At 42.0% G+C, this 16571-nt stretch overlaps 1 protein-coding gene across 4 annotated transcripts in view; it reads right to left on the reverse strand.

Annotated features, from left to right (window-relative positions):
• svep1 (sushi, von Willebrand factor type A, EGF and pentraxin domain containing 1) overlaps positions 1 to 14669 on the reverse strand; it is a 111672-nt gene extending 97003 nt beyond the window's left edge. For all 4 annotated transcript variants that reach the window (XM_085398601.1, XM_085398616.1, XM_085398609.1 and 1 more), the window contains exons 1-2: positions 14520 to 14669; positions 12793 to 14352 (exon numbers count right to left, since the gene is read on the reverse strand). In XM_085398601.1, the coding sequence (XP_085254727.1) occupies positions 12793 to 13353 (561 nt within the window). In that variant the 5' untranslated portion in view covers positions 13354 to 14352; positions 14520 to 14669. The remainder of the gene's footprint in view (positions 1 to 12792; positions 14353 to 14519) is intronic.
• Between the last annotated feature and the right edge of the window lie 1902 nt (positions 14670 to 16571).

Below are 16571 nucleotides of genomic sequence, written 5' to 3' on the forward strand. Positions count from 1 at the left end.
ACAAGAGTAGGAACAGGAGTGTGCAGGCTGCTGTTGAGTAACAAAGGTTAATACTGTCCGTGTTATTAGACATAAAAGGCAGCACAGCTGAACCAGTGCATTTAGAATTCAGACCTGAGTCTTCAAATTAACATTGAATGTCAAAACAAACACACATTCAAAAAAGCCACATCAGAAAATCCCCTGAGTAAGCTGAACTTAGCCTCATTCGGATGTTTACTTTTGTCTCAGGAAAGGAGCAGTCTTTTCTGCACGCATAAAGTATAAAGTTAAACTTGTACAGCTAAATGAATACAGCTGAAACATTAGTGTCCACTAATATTAGCCAATCAGTATTTTTCCACATGAAAATAATAGTTACTATCTTGCAAATGTGCAAATTTTGTCACCGTACTAGTGTCGGTCAAACAAATGATGATTTGTATTTACTACCAGGTTATCTGTCAATCACCCACATTCTTCACTCTCATTGGTTGTGGCTTCAGTTCCTCTCCTGATAGGTGATAAAATGTATATCTTGTGACAGGCAAAATCTGCACTGTTCAAATAAATACTGTTGCAAAAGAGTATTTAACCCAGCAGTGACTTTCAGTATCATTATCATTAGTATCTGTCTATTTGTTTGTGCTTGTGTGACATAATAAAAGTCAGGCTCCCTCAAGAACTGCTGAAGTAAAAAATAAATACATTTCAGTGATGTAAAAGCTCATGATCATCACAGTTTTCAGGTTATAGAACTTTATGAAGTACAGAAATAAAGTTATATGTTTTGTTGTCACTGGCTGGCTGTGCTGCTTGAACCAATGAGGACAAGTCAAGGAGGTTTGTAAACAGCCAAATTCAGGACAAATTAATCTTGTCTGACTAAAATTTGAACAATGCTCTGGGAGGAGCAGTGATTCTTGTGAATTGTGGATAGATGGACAGGCAGATTATGAATGCCTCGTCCTTGCATGATCCTTAAATTATGGTGTAAATTCGCATAATGCAACTCTTTTTTTTTCGCTAAAATTTAATTTTAATATGGCTCTAGGCTGTAATTGCTAATTGTAGAGTAGTAGAGTGAAACCAATTATTTTTTTGTTAGCAGAAACCAAAAGGCAAGAAAGGTAAAGTGAAAATTATAAAATAAAATACAATACAGCTTCATTTTATAAGAATTACTCACCAACTGTGGAAATGAGACCATCATAGGAGTAATTGGATACATGTTAAGAGGCTGAATTGCATCTTCTGCCATGAAAAATCACTCTGAAGCCCAGAGTTTCCTTTCCTCCAAACCCAAGAATTAATGATGACAATGGAGACAAAGAGCAGCTCAGTCAGTCAGCATTTTGTGAGAAATAAATTCCCCAGAGTGTTTCAGTAAAGCATATTTGAGGTCGATGGAGAGAGTTTCAAAGAAGAGAGCGGAGAAGTGTTCAGTCTCAATGATTCAGTATGAAGAGGCCCAGCGGAGCAGAACCTGAGATTAATGCATTTCTTCCTCTGGAATCCAAAACATACAATCAGACTCACGCTCACACTGAAGCATATACATCATGTTGAGTCTATTATGTCCATCGCCATGACAGCGTCTGAATATATTTCCAACTACGCCCAAGTCTCTGTGTGTTTAAGGTGTACACTCATAAATGCACTATTCAAAATTAGATCCTTTTGACAATATTACTCTGGCCATGAAAGTGAAGTACGCTATGGGCAACAATTCTTTGCCAACTTGTTCCTAACGTCTGTAACACCATCCACCTAACTGTTCCCGAAACAAAATATAAGAGGATGAAATATCTGGGTTAAGGTAGACTTCTTCATAAACAAAGTCTAGGAATCTTTTTGGTTGGCATTATTTTCAAGCATGCAATTTTATTTTGATTTCAATGGTCACTGAAAAATAAACACTGAGTATTTACGCAATGATCTTATGCACGCGCGGTTCAGCTGCTCATTATCACAAGTACGTACTCAGTTTACTGACAGATTCATCGTGTTGGAAATGATTTGAGAACTCAACATCTCAACTCATCGTTTAATGTCTTATATTACACAGAATCATAGATAACAATATGTAATATGAGGCATTAATAAGCACAGAGTAATTGTTATTACTATTAATGCAAATATCTCATCACCTAATCGAATTGCATCAACTCAGTGCAATTAGACATGTAGACATGGTCAACGCAACCTGCTGAAGTTAAAACTGAGCATCAGTATGAGTAAGAAAGGTAATGTAAGTGGCTTTGAAGTTTTCATTGCTGTTGGTGCCAGTGGCTCTAAATACAGTGGAACCCCGACTTACGAAATTAATTCGTTCCTGAGGGTCTTTCGTAAGTCGAAAATTTTCGTAAGTCGAAGCACCCATCGCGCCTTTTGAGTGAACGATAGGCTATAGACTAATTGCTAACTGCAACAACAATACGTTGTTCAAGTGGAACAGCGAAGCGCAAGTACGAAAGCCAAGGGGGTTGTCACATGATTCGGAAGGCATTGTGGGCATTGTAGGCTCAGCCAAACAGAGCCAGCAGATTTCGTTACACGGGCATTTTGCCGTAGCAGGGGCAGAAATATTGCCGTTAAGTGCCATCGTAACTTGAATTTTTCGTTAAATGTGGTATTCGTAAGTCGGGGTTCCACTGTATTTCAGAAACTGCTGATCTGCTGGGATTTTCCCACACAGACATCTATAGGGTTTACAGAGAATGGTCTAAAAGAGAGAAAATCATTACTTAAATAACCTCTGAATGGTCAGAATTTGGTGTAAACAACATAAAGGTATGGATCCATCCTGCCTTGTACAGTTGTGGTCAAAAGTTTACATACACTTGTAAAGAACATAATATCATGGCTCTCTTAAGTTTCCCATTATTTCTAAAACTCTGATTTTTCTCTGATAGAGTGATTGGAACAGATACTTCTTTGTCACAAAAAACATTCATGAAGTTTGGATCTTTTATGACTTTATTATGGGTTAACAGAAAAAAGTGATCACATGTGCTGGGTCAAAAATATACATACAGCAACATGAATTAACAATTTTGGTGACTTAGAAAGTTGTCAGTGAAATGAGCTTTATAGCATGGCCTCTTAACTTCTTGTGAGTGATTATGAGCGACTACAGCTGGTGACTTTTCTGATGCCAGTTAAATTGAGCTCATTGGACACAAACACCCACAAATGCCACAATGGGAAAGTCAAAGGAGCTCAGCATGGATCTGAAAAAGCGAATTATTGACTTGAACAAGTCAGGAAAGTCGCTTGGGGCCATTTCAAAGCAGCTGCAGGTCCCAAGAGCAACAGTGCAAACAACTGTTTGTAAGTATAAACTGCATGGCACTGTTTTGTCACTGCCACAATCAGGAAGAAAATGCAAGTGTGCAACTGTGTGATGATATCACATCAACATGCCCCAAAATCTCTGAGGAATGATTCCAGCACCTTGTTGAATTTGTGCCACAGAGAATAAAAGGAACTCTGAAGGCAAAAAAAGAAAAAGAGTCCAACCTGGTAAGCGATAGGCTTACTTGCTGCTTTTGCCCCATTTTTAAAAAAAGCTTAGGTACCTACACATTGTGAGATACCAGCATTCTTATTAATGCACCCAAACTGAATCTCATAAAACTAGGTGGTACACAGTTTAATGCATAAAAACTAAACAGTGATAATACCCACTGAATCATGGGCTGAATCATGACTTCAGTTCCTCCACTACTTGTTTCCATGTTACATCTTCCTTGGCGGGGTCATTACAACAGCTGAAGAACACATCATAAAATCAAGCTTCTGCTGCCGCAGCTCAACTCCACTTTCTTCTCTGGTCCAATACCAAACTTTTGTTTTGCATGGCTTAACTCAGTGTATTCGATTTGAGTTTGGTTTGGTTTTTAACAAGTGCCAGTGTTTATCAGTGCATTGGTTCAGGTTGCCTTCCTATTGGTTGGTCAGCAGACATAAGTCATGGCTGAAGTCATGTTGTCAGACTGTCGTCCAAAATTTCAGACACAGTTTGAATTTTATCCCGAGCTATCATCAGTCACAAGACTGTTTAAACAGCCAGCTTTGAAGCTCTGCCACTCTACAGTGTGTGATTACGGTTTTGGGGTCACAACCATTGATATATCCCTTATTCTCTCAGGCAGACCCTATTTCACAATCACACAGAGTATAGCTGGCGTTAACAGGTCAAAGGGAGGCGCAAAAGCACATGCTGCCGCCGTCTTAATTAATCATTTTACAGATTAATGAGGTGCTATATATATATACATACAGTGATAGCACAGCCCCACATCCCACTGCAGACTCAACATATTTAAAGCTCTTCTGGTGTCTCTGGACATTCCTATGTGGCTTATCAGGCCTTTTCTGGCTGGTAGGAGCTCCAAGCCTCTGTCTCACCCATCCCTGCAAGAGTACCTCTGATACTGAGGAGGAGAATGGAGGAATACAGGAAAGAAGCAGCCAGACTGAAGGGGAGGAAATGATTAAGAGTGAGATGGCGGGAAATGGCAGCTGCAGAGACAGGAAACAGTCTTTTTTTTTCTTATCATCTTATCACAGCTGGGGAATTGCTTCAAAGAGATGCACCTTGCTTTCATTTAACACAGAGGGGACTAGTTTGCACTGGCTGTCCACGAAAAACCTTCCTTTTTTAAACTCTTCTACTCTTAACTCGAGTCTGGCTTAAATTTCTTCATAGCTTGAGGTGAGAATTCACTGACTTGTTTGAAATTTGCTGGGTGACTCAGCCGCAATAAATTTAAAAATGCTCCAGTGAGCAAATGCATTTTCCCCCCCTCTTCTTTCCAAAATAAAAGGACCTCTTGAATCACCCTGTCTAAGACAACATTTTCCAGCATTCAGGTGATGGATGGTCTTCATTTCCCATTTTAATTTGCTGCTCTCAGAAATTCGGGCCAAGTATCAGACTCCCAAACATCGCAAGTGTATGTTAGTGTTTGTGTGCCTCCTCTGGCCAAGAATGAACAGGAACCCTACGGCTCATCTCCGCAGGCCAAATGTAAGCAACTTACACAGCCCCCCGTTTAATCTAATAGACAATGTTTTGAAAAACAACGCTGCATATTTTGGCTGTAATGCGTCAAAGCTGATGACTATGACGTCCCCTCCTGCTTGGACAGGCTGGGTGGGAAGGAGAAGATGATAGAAAGGCAAAGCAGTGGGACAAACAGGAAAACTGGATTGAGATGTTAGCATGTTTGTTTTGCTTGTTGTGGTCTGGCAAAGCTCGATGTAGTCAGAACAGAAATGTGTATGAAGACTGATCCACGAGTGCCTTCATCCTATGGAACATCAGCTTGGGAATATAAGATGTTGGCTTGGAATCAAGTTTTCACAGTGGGAAAAAATATCTGGGCCGCTCTAAAAAATGCCAAAGTTCTCCTAAACTAACACAAAGCAAGAAGAAAATACTACAGTCACATTAAACGTTTACCTTCTGATTTTTTTTTACTGTATAGCGACTACTGAAAATGAAGTAGTTGTTTATGAGGTTTGGGAGCCAACACCGTGTTTCCCCTCCGAATCGGCCTTCATAATGCGGCTCAAACATGGATGGTGGATGTTTGAAGGATTCAAAAATCCAGCAGGAGAAAAAAAAATATGTTTGCCAGCTTTATTTATAGACACACTGCAAACATATATTCTCATGCATACACTCTAGTTTACAGACCATAATATAACATGTCTGACTTATATAGGATGACAACCATGTAAAGACATGCAGCTGCTCCATAAACTGTGTGTGTGAGTAATAAGCATGACTATGTGTGTTTTTTTTTCTGGAGAGCTGGGCACATAAGGAGCTGCTGGATCTTTTCCCTGAGGAAAAAGGGGAAAATCTCCCACCTGATAGTCCAACTTATATGGATTTCCAAAATCACACTGGCCAGGAGAGCAGAAAGCTCCTTACCAGGTGGCTAACCCTGGTAAACTACTCTAATATCTGGTATGACCCAGATTTTGGGAGAGTAAGCACACAGCTAACCAGTAGTCAGGTAAAAACATTACTGTGAAAGTGTTTCCCCCTGTTTTTTACTTCATTTTTCCTCTTATTCTTCCATCTTTCTCCCACTCCCATTTCTTCCATTATCTTTCAGCACACGCTGCCCATCTGTCTGTGTCTCGTGCAGCTGTGAAGGCAAGCTGACACAGCCAGACCGCCAAGTCCAGTTTAACACTCTGCTCACTAGGATTTCAAGCCAGGTCTTACTTTAGAGAGAAAGAAGGCTTTTATTTAAAAGAAAGAGATCTGGCAGCATGTGGCAACGCATCACAAAAGGTGAATCTTCAGGGGAAAGACAAACGAGGCGGCAGAACAAAAATGATTCTGGAGTATTTTTAGTAAGATTGTACGCATAGAGAGATTTTATTTTTATAGCTGGGACTCGTATCCAAACCCAACTGTAATAAAAGAAACAATGGAAAAAGCCGTAATTCCTGAATCATTAAGATTACGAGCAACAGACAAAAATAAAAGCAAAGGCTTGGAGCCGTACCACCTTCGAGATATCTGCTCGTGTATGAGGCAAATGCGTGGAAAATGACTAAGTGTTTAAAAAAAACCTTGGAGAAGCGGAGGTGACGCACGCCGCTCATTTCTCGAGGTCAGTGTGGGTTATTCCTTAAGAGCTATTCATGGAATCATGTACTGAAAGTCATCAACGACTTCGAACGGCGGCCGTGCTGGAAAAAATAAACTCAAGTAGGAGTGATGTCATCATTAACAAGGCTATCATGTCTAGAGCGAGGCTTGAGAGGACGCAGACCCTGCAGTGCTGTGAATCATCATCATGATTAAGTGCCGCACACTTAATGAACTAAAGAGTACATAACAGTTACTGCATTATAGATTTTTTCACTCCCTGCTGTGCGTAAGTGAAAGGAGAAAGAAAAAGCCGGCGACGCTTTTTATATTTTGAAATGTCTCTGAACTAAAGTGTGGAGTTTTCAAAGTTTCACACTGCTGGTATTGCTTTCAGGAACCTAGGGGTCTACATCAGATTATATTAATCGTGGAAAAAGCTAGTGGGAACACCATCAAAAAACTGAAAACAATATCCAAACTCAGAGCCTCGAGGTCCAAACGACGACCTCAGCAGGTCACCAGCAGCGTTTGAAGCCTTTTCCAATGGCACGCTTCTACCATCCAACTTCATGCAGCGCCTGGCCAGATGTCCAAAAAAAATAGCTTCTGGTTTTTCATTTAATACACAACTACATTTTTTTGTGGGTGCAGAACAATAAATGCCTTTTAAGGAAAGATTGTCTGAAATGGTGCTCTCTTTTCCTCATCCCACCAGTTTCCATGACAGCTGAGCTTCTCGCTGCGCTGTAGAGCACTGGGTCTTAAAAAGTTTCTGCATGCACTGTTGAATTTTAGTAAAAAATTAAGGTCAGTATGATGGCATTAAAAAGCCCTGCTTTATTTTCTCTACATTAAAGTGGATCCACTAATGCTCATTGCTTCTTTTGTTGTTTTTTTTGTTCCTGGATTCTAACAGGACCTGTTTTTCTATGACTGTACTGAGCAAACAGTCTTTAAAAAAAGATCTGCATACTGATGTTTAGGCTCCAGCAGGCACTGTGCATTCTTATTAGTGATATTTCCAAGTATTGCATGTAGACACAAACACCACTGTCACCTTACAGCAAGGAGATCCTGACCGTGGCTTGCGTTCTCTCTGAGTCCTCCAGCTTTCTATCACAGTTCAACGACAAGCGTCTTAGGTCAGTTTGTGATTCTAGATTAGCCATAGGTGTGAATTTAAACGTGAATGGCTGCTTTCCTCCATGTGTTAGCCCTGCGACAGACGGCCACAGGTGACTACAAGCCAGAGTACTCCTAGTGCTGGTCCCCAACACCCAGATAAATGGGGAGGGTTGTCTCAGGAAGGGCATTCAGTATAAAAATCTTTGCCAAAATAAATATACAGATCATCAAGAATGAGTTTTCCATACCGGATCACTCAAGTCAATTGACAGCCACTGACCAGCAGGGTGCCGATGGAAACTATTCTACTGCTAGGCAAAAAAAGAGGAGGCAGAGGAGAGGGGGAAGGTGTGTTACATATGCAGAGGGCTGGTGTGACAGGACAGGATGGAAGATACCTAAAGGGAGCAACCAAAAAAAGAAGAAGAATAGGACGTTTGTGCTTATTTCCAGGAACATATTTTTAGTTTCAGACTCTCCTAGAGCGGCTTTGCATGATCCACAGTTCAAAATAATGCTTATGATCTTTTGGTTTACTTGTGATGTGACAGTAACAGGTAGAGCTGGGCGATATAAGATTTTTTCATATCACGATATGTTTTTTTCATTTCAGGCGATAACGATATCTATCACGATATAAGCCAAATAACTATATTTGTAAGATGTAAATGTGCCGTTGCTCACAAGTAAAATGTGAAATAATCAGCAGCTTGTTTTGATTTAAATATTTATTTCCCATAGTAAGTTCAACAGGGTAGATGTACTTAAGGAACATGAGACTTTTTCAGATAAATAAAGGCAAATATTGCAAAGTACACAAAAGGCAGCCGCTAAAGCGTTTAAGTTTCAAAATAGAACAAACGAAACAGACTAAATTGTCAATTCCACTTAGAAACAAAATATTAATTCTAAAAATAAATCTTAGTTTGTTTTACAGAAGAACAGACAAAACTGACTAACTTTTGTCAATATCAAATAAACTGAGAACTAAAAGGAAATTCTCAATCTCTCCTTGTTGTATAGCTTAGCTTTTCAAACAGTTTTAACAGTTACTTTAGTCTGACAAAAGCCGAATGACGAATTAGCGCTTCCAGTCAGAGACTGAGCATGCATTGGTTTATTGTATTTCCAGACTTGCTTTCGACACAATTTACAGTGAACGCTACTCTGTTTTTGTCAGACTTGAAATAGCCGAAATACCTTCACACTACGGAACTTCTATGGCTCTTCCGTTCGACAATCTCTCCGGCGTTGGAACCATCATCTGTTTTCTCTTTGGTAACCTTCGGTCACGCTCGGTTGATTTTTCTAGTCGGCACACTCATTTCCTCCGTTACCCGGGCGGCACGGCGGCTGGCTGCTTCCCAAAACAAATACACGTGCGGCTTGGCACTTGTGCTGTACGTAACAAGTCACGTGACGTGACGCTGCGGCTGTGATTGGTTCGGCTCTGCACTACTTAATTTGGATTGGCTGTTCTTCTTCTTTTTTTTCTTTTTTCTTTTTTTTTTAAGAGGACAAGAGCGGTGAGGCCTATCGCAATAGTTACATTTTTCTATCGAGAAAAAGTTATTTCGCAATACATATCGTTATCGTTCTATCGCCCAGCTCTAGTAACAGGTCTTCTTTATTCATTTTCCTCATCTACACCCCACCTGGAGGGGGTCTACGCTCCAAGAACCAAAGTTACAAAGTGTCACCATTAAGAACAGCTCAAAAGCTTTCTGCTTTTAGCTAAGGTGATAAGTATTAGAAAAAGTTTATGAGTATGACATCACTTAACCAGACTTAGCATTACTAAGTTTACACTCCAAATGTATAACAAACCGCTGAGCGTTACCTTCAATCTTACCGTAAACCAAAATCAGAAATCATTATTTAACCTACATAATTTGATGCTTTAAGCCTACCGCATGATGTATTAGGTGAAAAGAGAGATGGCAGACAGACAGACAGAGAGAGACGGAGATGAAGAGCGCTGGAGGAGAGCCCTGTCTCTACATGCACGGCTGGTGGAAAAATGTCTCTCTTAATGGATCCCAGCTTTCTACAGCACTTAGAACAGCCAAGACCCGCCAAGGGAATAAAATATGGCATTATTATTATTATCCTGCAATTATCAATTATCCTCTCTCTCCCTCCCTGCCTAACTTTCACTGTCTCTGTTAGTTTCTAAGCACCGATGCACACGTTCACACGGATTTAAACATGCACACTCAGGCGTTCGGGACTTTCTGTCAGACTGATCCACGTGGGGGCACGTGTTTGGAAGAAATAACTAAGAACATGCGCTCTCCTACAGAGAAACCACAGAATCTGCACTTCAAAACTCTGATGGTTGCACTGCAGTTTAGCTGGTACACGATGACAGCCGGATATGCGCCTTGTTGACTAGTGTTAGCGGAGCCATTTTTTATGTGACAGATGGAAACAGACAACAAAACTCCTTTTTTCTTTTTCCAGTCAGATTCGGACAGACGACTCAAAAAAACCCCCAAAAAACAGAAGAGAGATTACGCAATAAATTAAAGACAGATTTTTCACTCTAACATCACTTCCTTGATCCTGTGAAGACACACAGTAAATGTCAGACTGTTCTGCTCCATCAGGTCGAAGCTTCTTTTATTTATTTATTTTTCTGGACGTCTGTATCTGCTAGCCTCATCTGCCTCCAGAAAAAAACAAAAAACTCAGCTCTGTGTAGGCAGCACGCAGTCAGCCCACTCTCACTCTGCAGAGGTTGGAAAGAAATACGGGGGTGTTTGCTGGCTATGAGATGTGAAATTCAAGCTTTTATTTTAATCAGACTTTTAATCTGTTACAACCAAGTTAGGAGCCTAAGTAGAAATACGCCCTAAAAAAGCCATCTTTGACTGATTTAGTCCACGACATCACTTGATAAATCACCTAAAGCATTTTGAGTGCTTCTGAATAATGATAAGGCGCTAAAGTTTGCCCTGAAAGCCTTTTCTTGCTATTGTTGTGGTCTTTAGCAGCTGGGATGCAGCCAGCAGTCTGCTTATCAGCACTTAGCGAGGCAGGGTGAGAGAAAACCTGTCCTGAGGGCCAAGCTTTCAGTGCTAAGCCGGAGGATACGGTCCAAGACTATTAGCTTTAAACGGGGATGGAGAGATGGGTAAACCTGCCAGAACTTGGCGTACCTCTGCCTTTGTCTACAAATGAGGCTTTTTGTTACAAAGTTCACAAAGTGCAGCAAAAAACTGATTTAAGTTTAAAGAGCAAAAGCAAAAATTAACAGAAAATTCAGAATGAGTGGAAATATGAATTATAATTTCAGGATCGTCAAATCTAAACTGTTTTTTTTTTAATCTAATAAGTGACATAAATAACACGCTGCTTCTGTGTGTCGTGTCTATGCATTGTCCATTTTTTGCATATCAATCTGCACCTTTAAGCGGCACCAAACAGGGACGTGCTGAGATAGGAAAAACTGGAGCTGTTGTGTCTTTAACCACAAACAGATGGCATGCAATAACACGCAAACTTACTGAAGGACAACTGGAATGACATTCAGACGCTGCTTCACAATACCAGGCTGTTACTTAACACCAGATTGCTGACTGTAACTCTTTACCCCTTGAAAGCATGCTACGAGTAATCCCTGAAGCTCTTTTGTGAAATAAGTGGTTTCTGTCATATTTCAGGCCTGCTGTCAGAACAAAATGACCGGGTTTGGATCAGAAGTTAGTGAGGGTGGTTTCAGGGTGGTTACAGCTACCCTTGGAAAAACCCAGAAACTATTCTAATGATCGACAAATCACATTATTGATCTATACTGAGGCATCAAACTCTTCAGGGGCGGTCGTCAAATGCCGTCTTTGTGGTGGAAACATCTCACTCTGACATCACTTCGGTTGTGTGTCATGTCCTCAGACCAAAGACTTATCCTAAACTGAACAGGATAGTCGGGGATCTGAAGGAAGGTGGGGGGAATAACACAAAGAAAACAGTCTGGGGTTGAATCAAACTCAGGTCTCTGCAGCCTTTCAGAATATAGTAAATGGCCTGGTTTTCTACTTTACTTGAGCACACAAAGCACTTTATAGATATTTATACAACATGCATCATTCATCCATTACAAGAACTTGTTTTTTACGATTTTTCTAGCCAACATTCACACTCTGATGAACACATGTGACAGGAACTTGGGGTCAGTATCTCGCCCAAGGATGCTCTGGCATGGAGACTGGAGCAGCCAGGAATGCTTTACCTCCGGAGCTACAGCAACCCCATAGTTCAGCTCCTCACCCAGGTGAGCACTCAGCTGCAGCACTTCCTAGTGAGCTTGCAGACCCTAAATATCCCCCATCTTCTGCTGTGTATTCAGCGCTTCCATGAGTTTGTAACTGACTGCAGATCAGAGGCATGAGTCGAGGTGCCTGCATGTTTATACAGGACCAGACCCTATACCACCAACACAGCTTTTACAGCTGGGCTGTTTGGACTTGACGGATGAACTGTGGCATATGTCTTGGGTGTGTGTGTTTGTCTGTGTGTGTGTGTCAGGAAGCACAAATCAACAAACCATAAACAAGCCAACATTATGACCCCACATAACCCCCCAAAACTCCAGCTTTTACACTAAATCGGTCCAAACAGCTTGTTTAAGCTACAAAATCAAAGATAGCTAAACGCAAAGCTTAAAATCAGATTCATCTAATCGCGTTTAATCTTAAAAATTCATCTCTTCTACTTTTCTTTTCTCTCATTTTTCTTATTGCTCTACAGTTTGTTCAGATACATCCATGGTGTGTATTTCTGTGCACGTGTGCGCTCAGTCTTTATGGTATTTTAATCACTGGAAACCCCTGAACAATTAGCTGGCGAGCGGCTTCCCCTTCACTGTCTGCGGGTGTGTAATTTAGAGGAAAACAGCAACAGGCCTCATTAACATCAGCCTTTCTAGGCCATAATCACTCCATGCATGCACACACACACACACACACACACCCAGCAGGTCGCAGACTGAAGAAATGTGAAGCAAGTTTGGGGTCAATGTCAAGATGTAAAGATCCATTAATCATTAATCCATTAGTCTGACTCACCGCTGCCCTCTGGAAGGCTCCTTTCGTGTAGGTGCCTCCTCCTCTGTAGTTGATGGCTGGGATCTCCTGGTTGAACAGGGAGCACTTGTGCTGGTGGGACTTAGGCGCAGTGATGTGGTCCACCCTCGTCACCACGTGGGTTTTGGATGAGAAGGTCACCAGCGCCACGCGGGTGTTCTCCGGTGCGACGGGGAAGTCGGACAGCATCTTGCGTATGAACCTCAGCTCACTCAGGAAGTTGTTGGCCCCCACGCTCGAGGACTCGTCCACCAGGAAAACCAGGTCCAAGCAGGAGCTTTTCTCACGCAGCTCACGCACATTTCGCTTGAACGCCATGCCGAGGCGCTCCACTTTGCTCTCTGCACTTTCTGACAGGTTACCAGCTGACGAGGAGGAGGAGGATGAAGACAGGGTTGACATCTGTCTGTACCGCCGAGGCTGCTGCTGCTGCCTCTGGGATTGTTGAACGGCTGGCCAGGCCGTGGTCCACGCATCCAGGACGCACAGGAGCAGAAGACAAGTAGTCCATGATAGTGTTAAAGAGTATCTTTGATAAAACATAGTTACAGTCAGCACAGCACCTCTACTGAAGGAGGACTCTGCAAAAAAAGAAAGACAGCTTGGATCCTCTTCACAAGAGGAGTTCAGTGAAGATAAAAGTGCCCTAAGCTTGCATCAGCGTCCAGGAGCACAGCAAACAGCAACAACTTGGTGCAGAGTTCCTCAAAAGCATTGCTAGATGAAGATAAAGGTCCTTTCATTCAAAACGTGCTTCTGTTTGTCTTTTTCTGTCTCCCCTCAGTGGAGCAAAACTCTGCTCTGCAAATGCTCAGCCTTCCTCACAAGGTGTCTGCCTCCCTGACTTTCCTGCAGAAATAAATCGGTGTATATGGCCACTTCCTCGCTCTCTGTGCATGCAGTGTTTAAGGCTTTTTTAACATAAACCTATATGCTCTTCATCTCCTCTCTGCCTGCCTGCATGCCTGTTAGTCAACCTTTCAGTCAGTGCATCTGATCCAAAAACCACCTCAAGCCTCTTCAGTCCTCTTTAGTCCCAGTGCGCTCCCCCTCAGGCTCCTGTTTGCCTATGTGACGCTCCTGCCTGCACCGTCAGCCAAGCTCCGAATGCTCGTTCCCCTCTTCTCCCCAAATCATTTAAAAAAAACACACAGAGGAGGAGGAGGAGGGGGAGGAGGGAGGAAAAAAGTTGAGAGACAGAGAGAGGTTGAGGGGAAAAAAGGGGGCCGTCCAGTCGCGGCGTGAAGTCATTTTTTTCCCCTTCATATCTCCTCCTCTTTTTCTCTCAACTCCCCCTTATTTCCCTATCTCTTTCTCTCTCTCTCTCTCTCTCACTATGTCTCTCACCCTCCCCCTGGCCCTTATCTCCTTCTCCCTCTCTCCTTGTATTTCTCTATCTCTCTCAACCGGACAGTGAAGTGAGGCTTTATGTCAGTGCTGCGCCTCGCCTGTCAACTTGTCAGCATTCCCAAAGAAAACATCAGCAACAGGCGCAGTGATCAACTCCATATGTCTGCACCGTGCACGTAACACAGCGTCGGTCTGAGATCAAACAAAGTCAGAGTGAAAGGTGGGAGAAAGGGAGGAGAGGACAAAAAGATAAGTCAGATAAAACCTTAGATAAGATTAAGGAAATTATTTCAGACACATGTGGAAGATTGTTAGTTCTTTTTTCCTTTTAGGCGCTATCCTTTCCTCTCCCTACTGACCTCCTCATCTGCCTTGTATCTTGCTCCAGACATTAAAAAACAGGAGGGAACTGAACCGTCTTCCTCTCCCTTTAATTTGCCCACTTTTTCCTGCACCACGGGATTCACACTCGTTTTTTTCTCCATCTCTCCTGTCTCCTTGTGTCTCTCTGCTGTTGTGTTTTCCACTAGTGATTTTATCTGTAACCAAAACAAAAGGCAGCCGGTGTTACAGAGGCACGCTGCGCCTATTAAAAACAAAAGCCTTAGAGTTACAGCCAAAAGAGCCATGGTCGCTCAAGAAGAAGAAGAAGAAGAATGAGACTGCAGAAGGAGAGAATGACATCGGACAAGAGGAAGAAAAGGAGGGATGGATAAAGAGATGAAAAAGTTTGCAGACACCCAAACATAAACTTTCATTCATTCCAAAACATTACCCACTGTTCAGGGAAGGCTTTCCACAAAGGATTTCGAAACCTGGCTCCAGGGATGTTCTCCTAATCAGCCATTAGAGCATTAGTGAGATCACCGAGTGGGTGATAAGCGCTGTCTCGCAGTTTAACCCGAAGGTGTATAATGGGGTTGAGATCAGGGCATCTCTGCAGGCCAGACAAGTTTATTCCACACCAAAAAGGAAAAAGCCATTTCTTAATGGATCTGGCTTTGTGCTCAGGGGCAAGTTTCCACAAAGCTTGGAGCAGTTTAGGAATTCATTATACGCTGCAGCATTAGGATTTCCTTTGATCAAAGCCAGAGCTGAAACTCATTATTATATTTATCGCCCATTAGAACAGCAGTTCCCAACCTTTTTCAGCCCTGTCAGACCTACTCAGGAACCCCTTCATCAGGACCCCCCTCTCATGTTCTACGGTGTTCATTTAAGCTCATTTTAAACTGGAGCTGGACTATTTCCAGTACAGCATTTATCAGTTATGGTTAGCAAACTCAGCTGTTCCTGCATCACTGCGGACTTACCAGTTTGAACACCATCTGCTGACTACCTTTGGTTACTGCTAGATTTAACGTGTATTCATTACATTCAGTGATCTTTTTTTTTTAGTCCATACCAGACATATTATCAGACCGTGTCTGAGACATGAACTACCACAGTATAGAAGCATAGGACAAAATGACAGCGTTTAAGAAAGGAAACCCGAAGTGAGAAAATCTGAGCACAAATCAAACTGCTCAGATAAAAACCAAAGAATAAAAGTGGGTTTAAATGGGTTTTTAAAGTGTCTAATAATAGACAGGCACTGATGTGAGGAGGCAACATCAGACCAGCTACAGCAAAGACCCGATATCCTCTGTCTTTTCATCTGGAACTCGGGAGCTAGGAGCATTTGCTCAGCAGACCTTTCTGATCTAGAGGGAGTGTGCAAACATAAAAGATCAGAGAGGTAAGAAGGCGCCGACCCATGTGATGCTTTAAAAAACAAATAAAAGTCAGTATAGGGAAGCTACTATGGGGGATATGTGGGCTTGCATGTGTGTGCCAGTTAATAGCTGTGCCGCAGCGCTTTGGACCAGCTGCAATCGGCTGAGCAGTGACAGACTGACACCTGAATAAAGACCGTTACAATAGTCAAGACGACCAGATCCACTGTGGTGAACCCATGCAAATAAAGAAGCAGCTGAAAGAAGATTTATTCTGTATGTGCACGAAGTCTAGACTGAGAGAAGATCATCATTGAGACGTGTTTTTAGTCTAAGACTAGGATTAATCAATGTCTGGGAAACGGACACTATAAGAAGGGGAGGGATAATCCCCAAACAAACAAAAAAAGGCACAGACAGTGGTATGAATATAACTTCCAGGTTTTTATAACCTTATTTTGCAGCAAAAAGTCAGCAACCTTAAGCATTTTTATTAGACTAGACTGTTGATTGGGGCACAGACAACACAGGATTTTTGAGGCAGATATGGATACCAATATCTCGTAACTTAAAAATCTGATATTTCGATAAATTGGCCAATATTATTTTAAACACCAAACATCAACGTTTGTTACATGTAGCTGCCCGACTCGGCTCGGATCAGTTTTATTTGCAGCGTTCCAAACACAACCACCA

Source organism: Rhamphochromis longiceps, linkage group LG3 (assembly GCF_057381845.1).
Source record: "Rhamphochromis longiceps isolate RC_006_pf linkage group LG3, R_longiceps_female_GT1.1, whole genome shotgun sequence".
Classification (NCBI taxonomy): Eukaryota; Metazoa; Chordata; class Actinopteri; order Cichliformes; family Cichlidae; genus Rhamphochromis; species Rhamphochromis longiceps.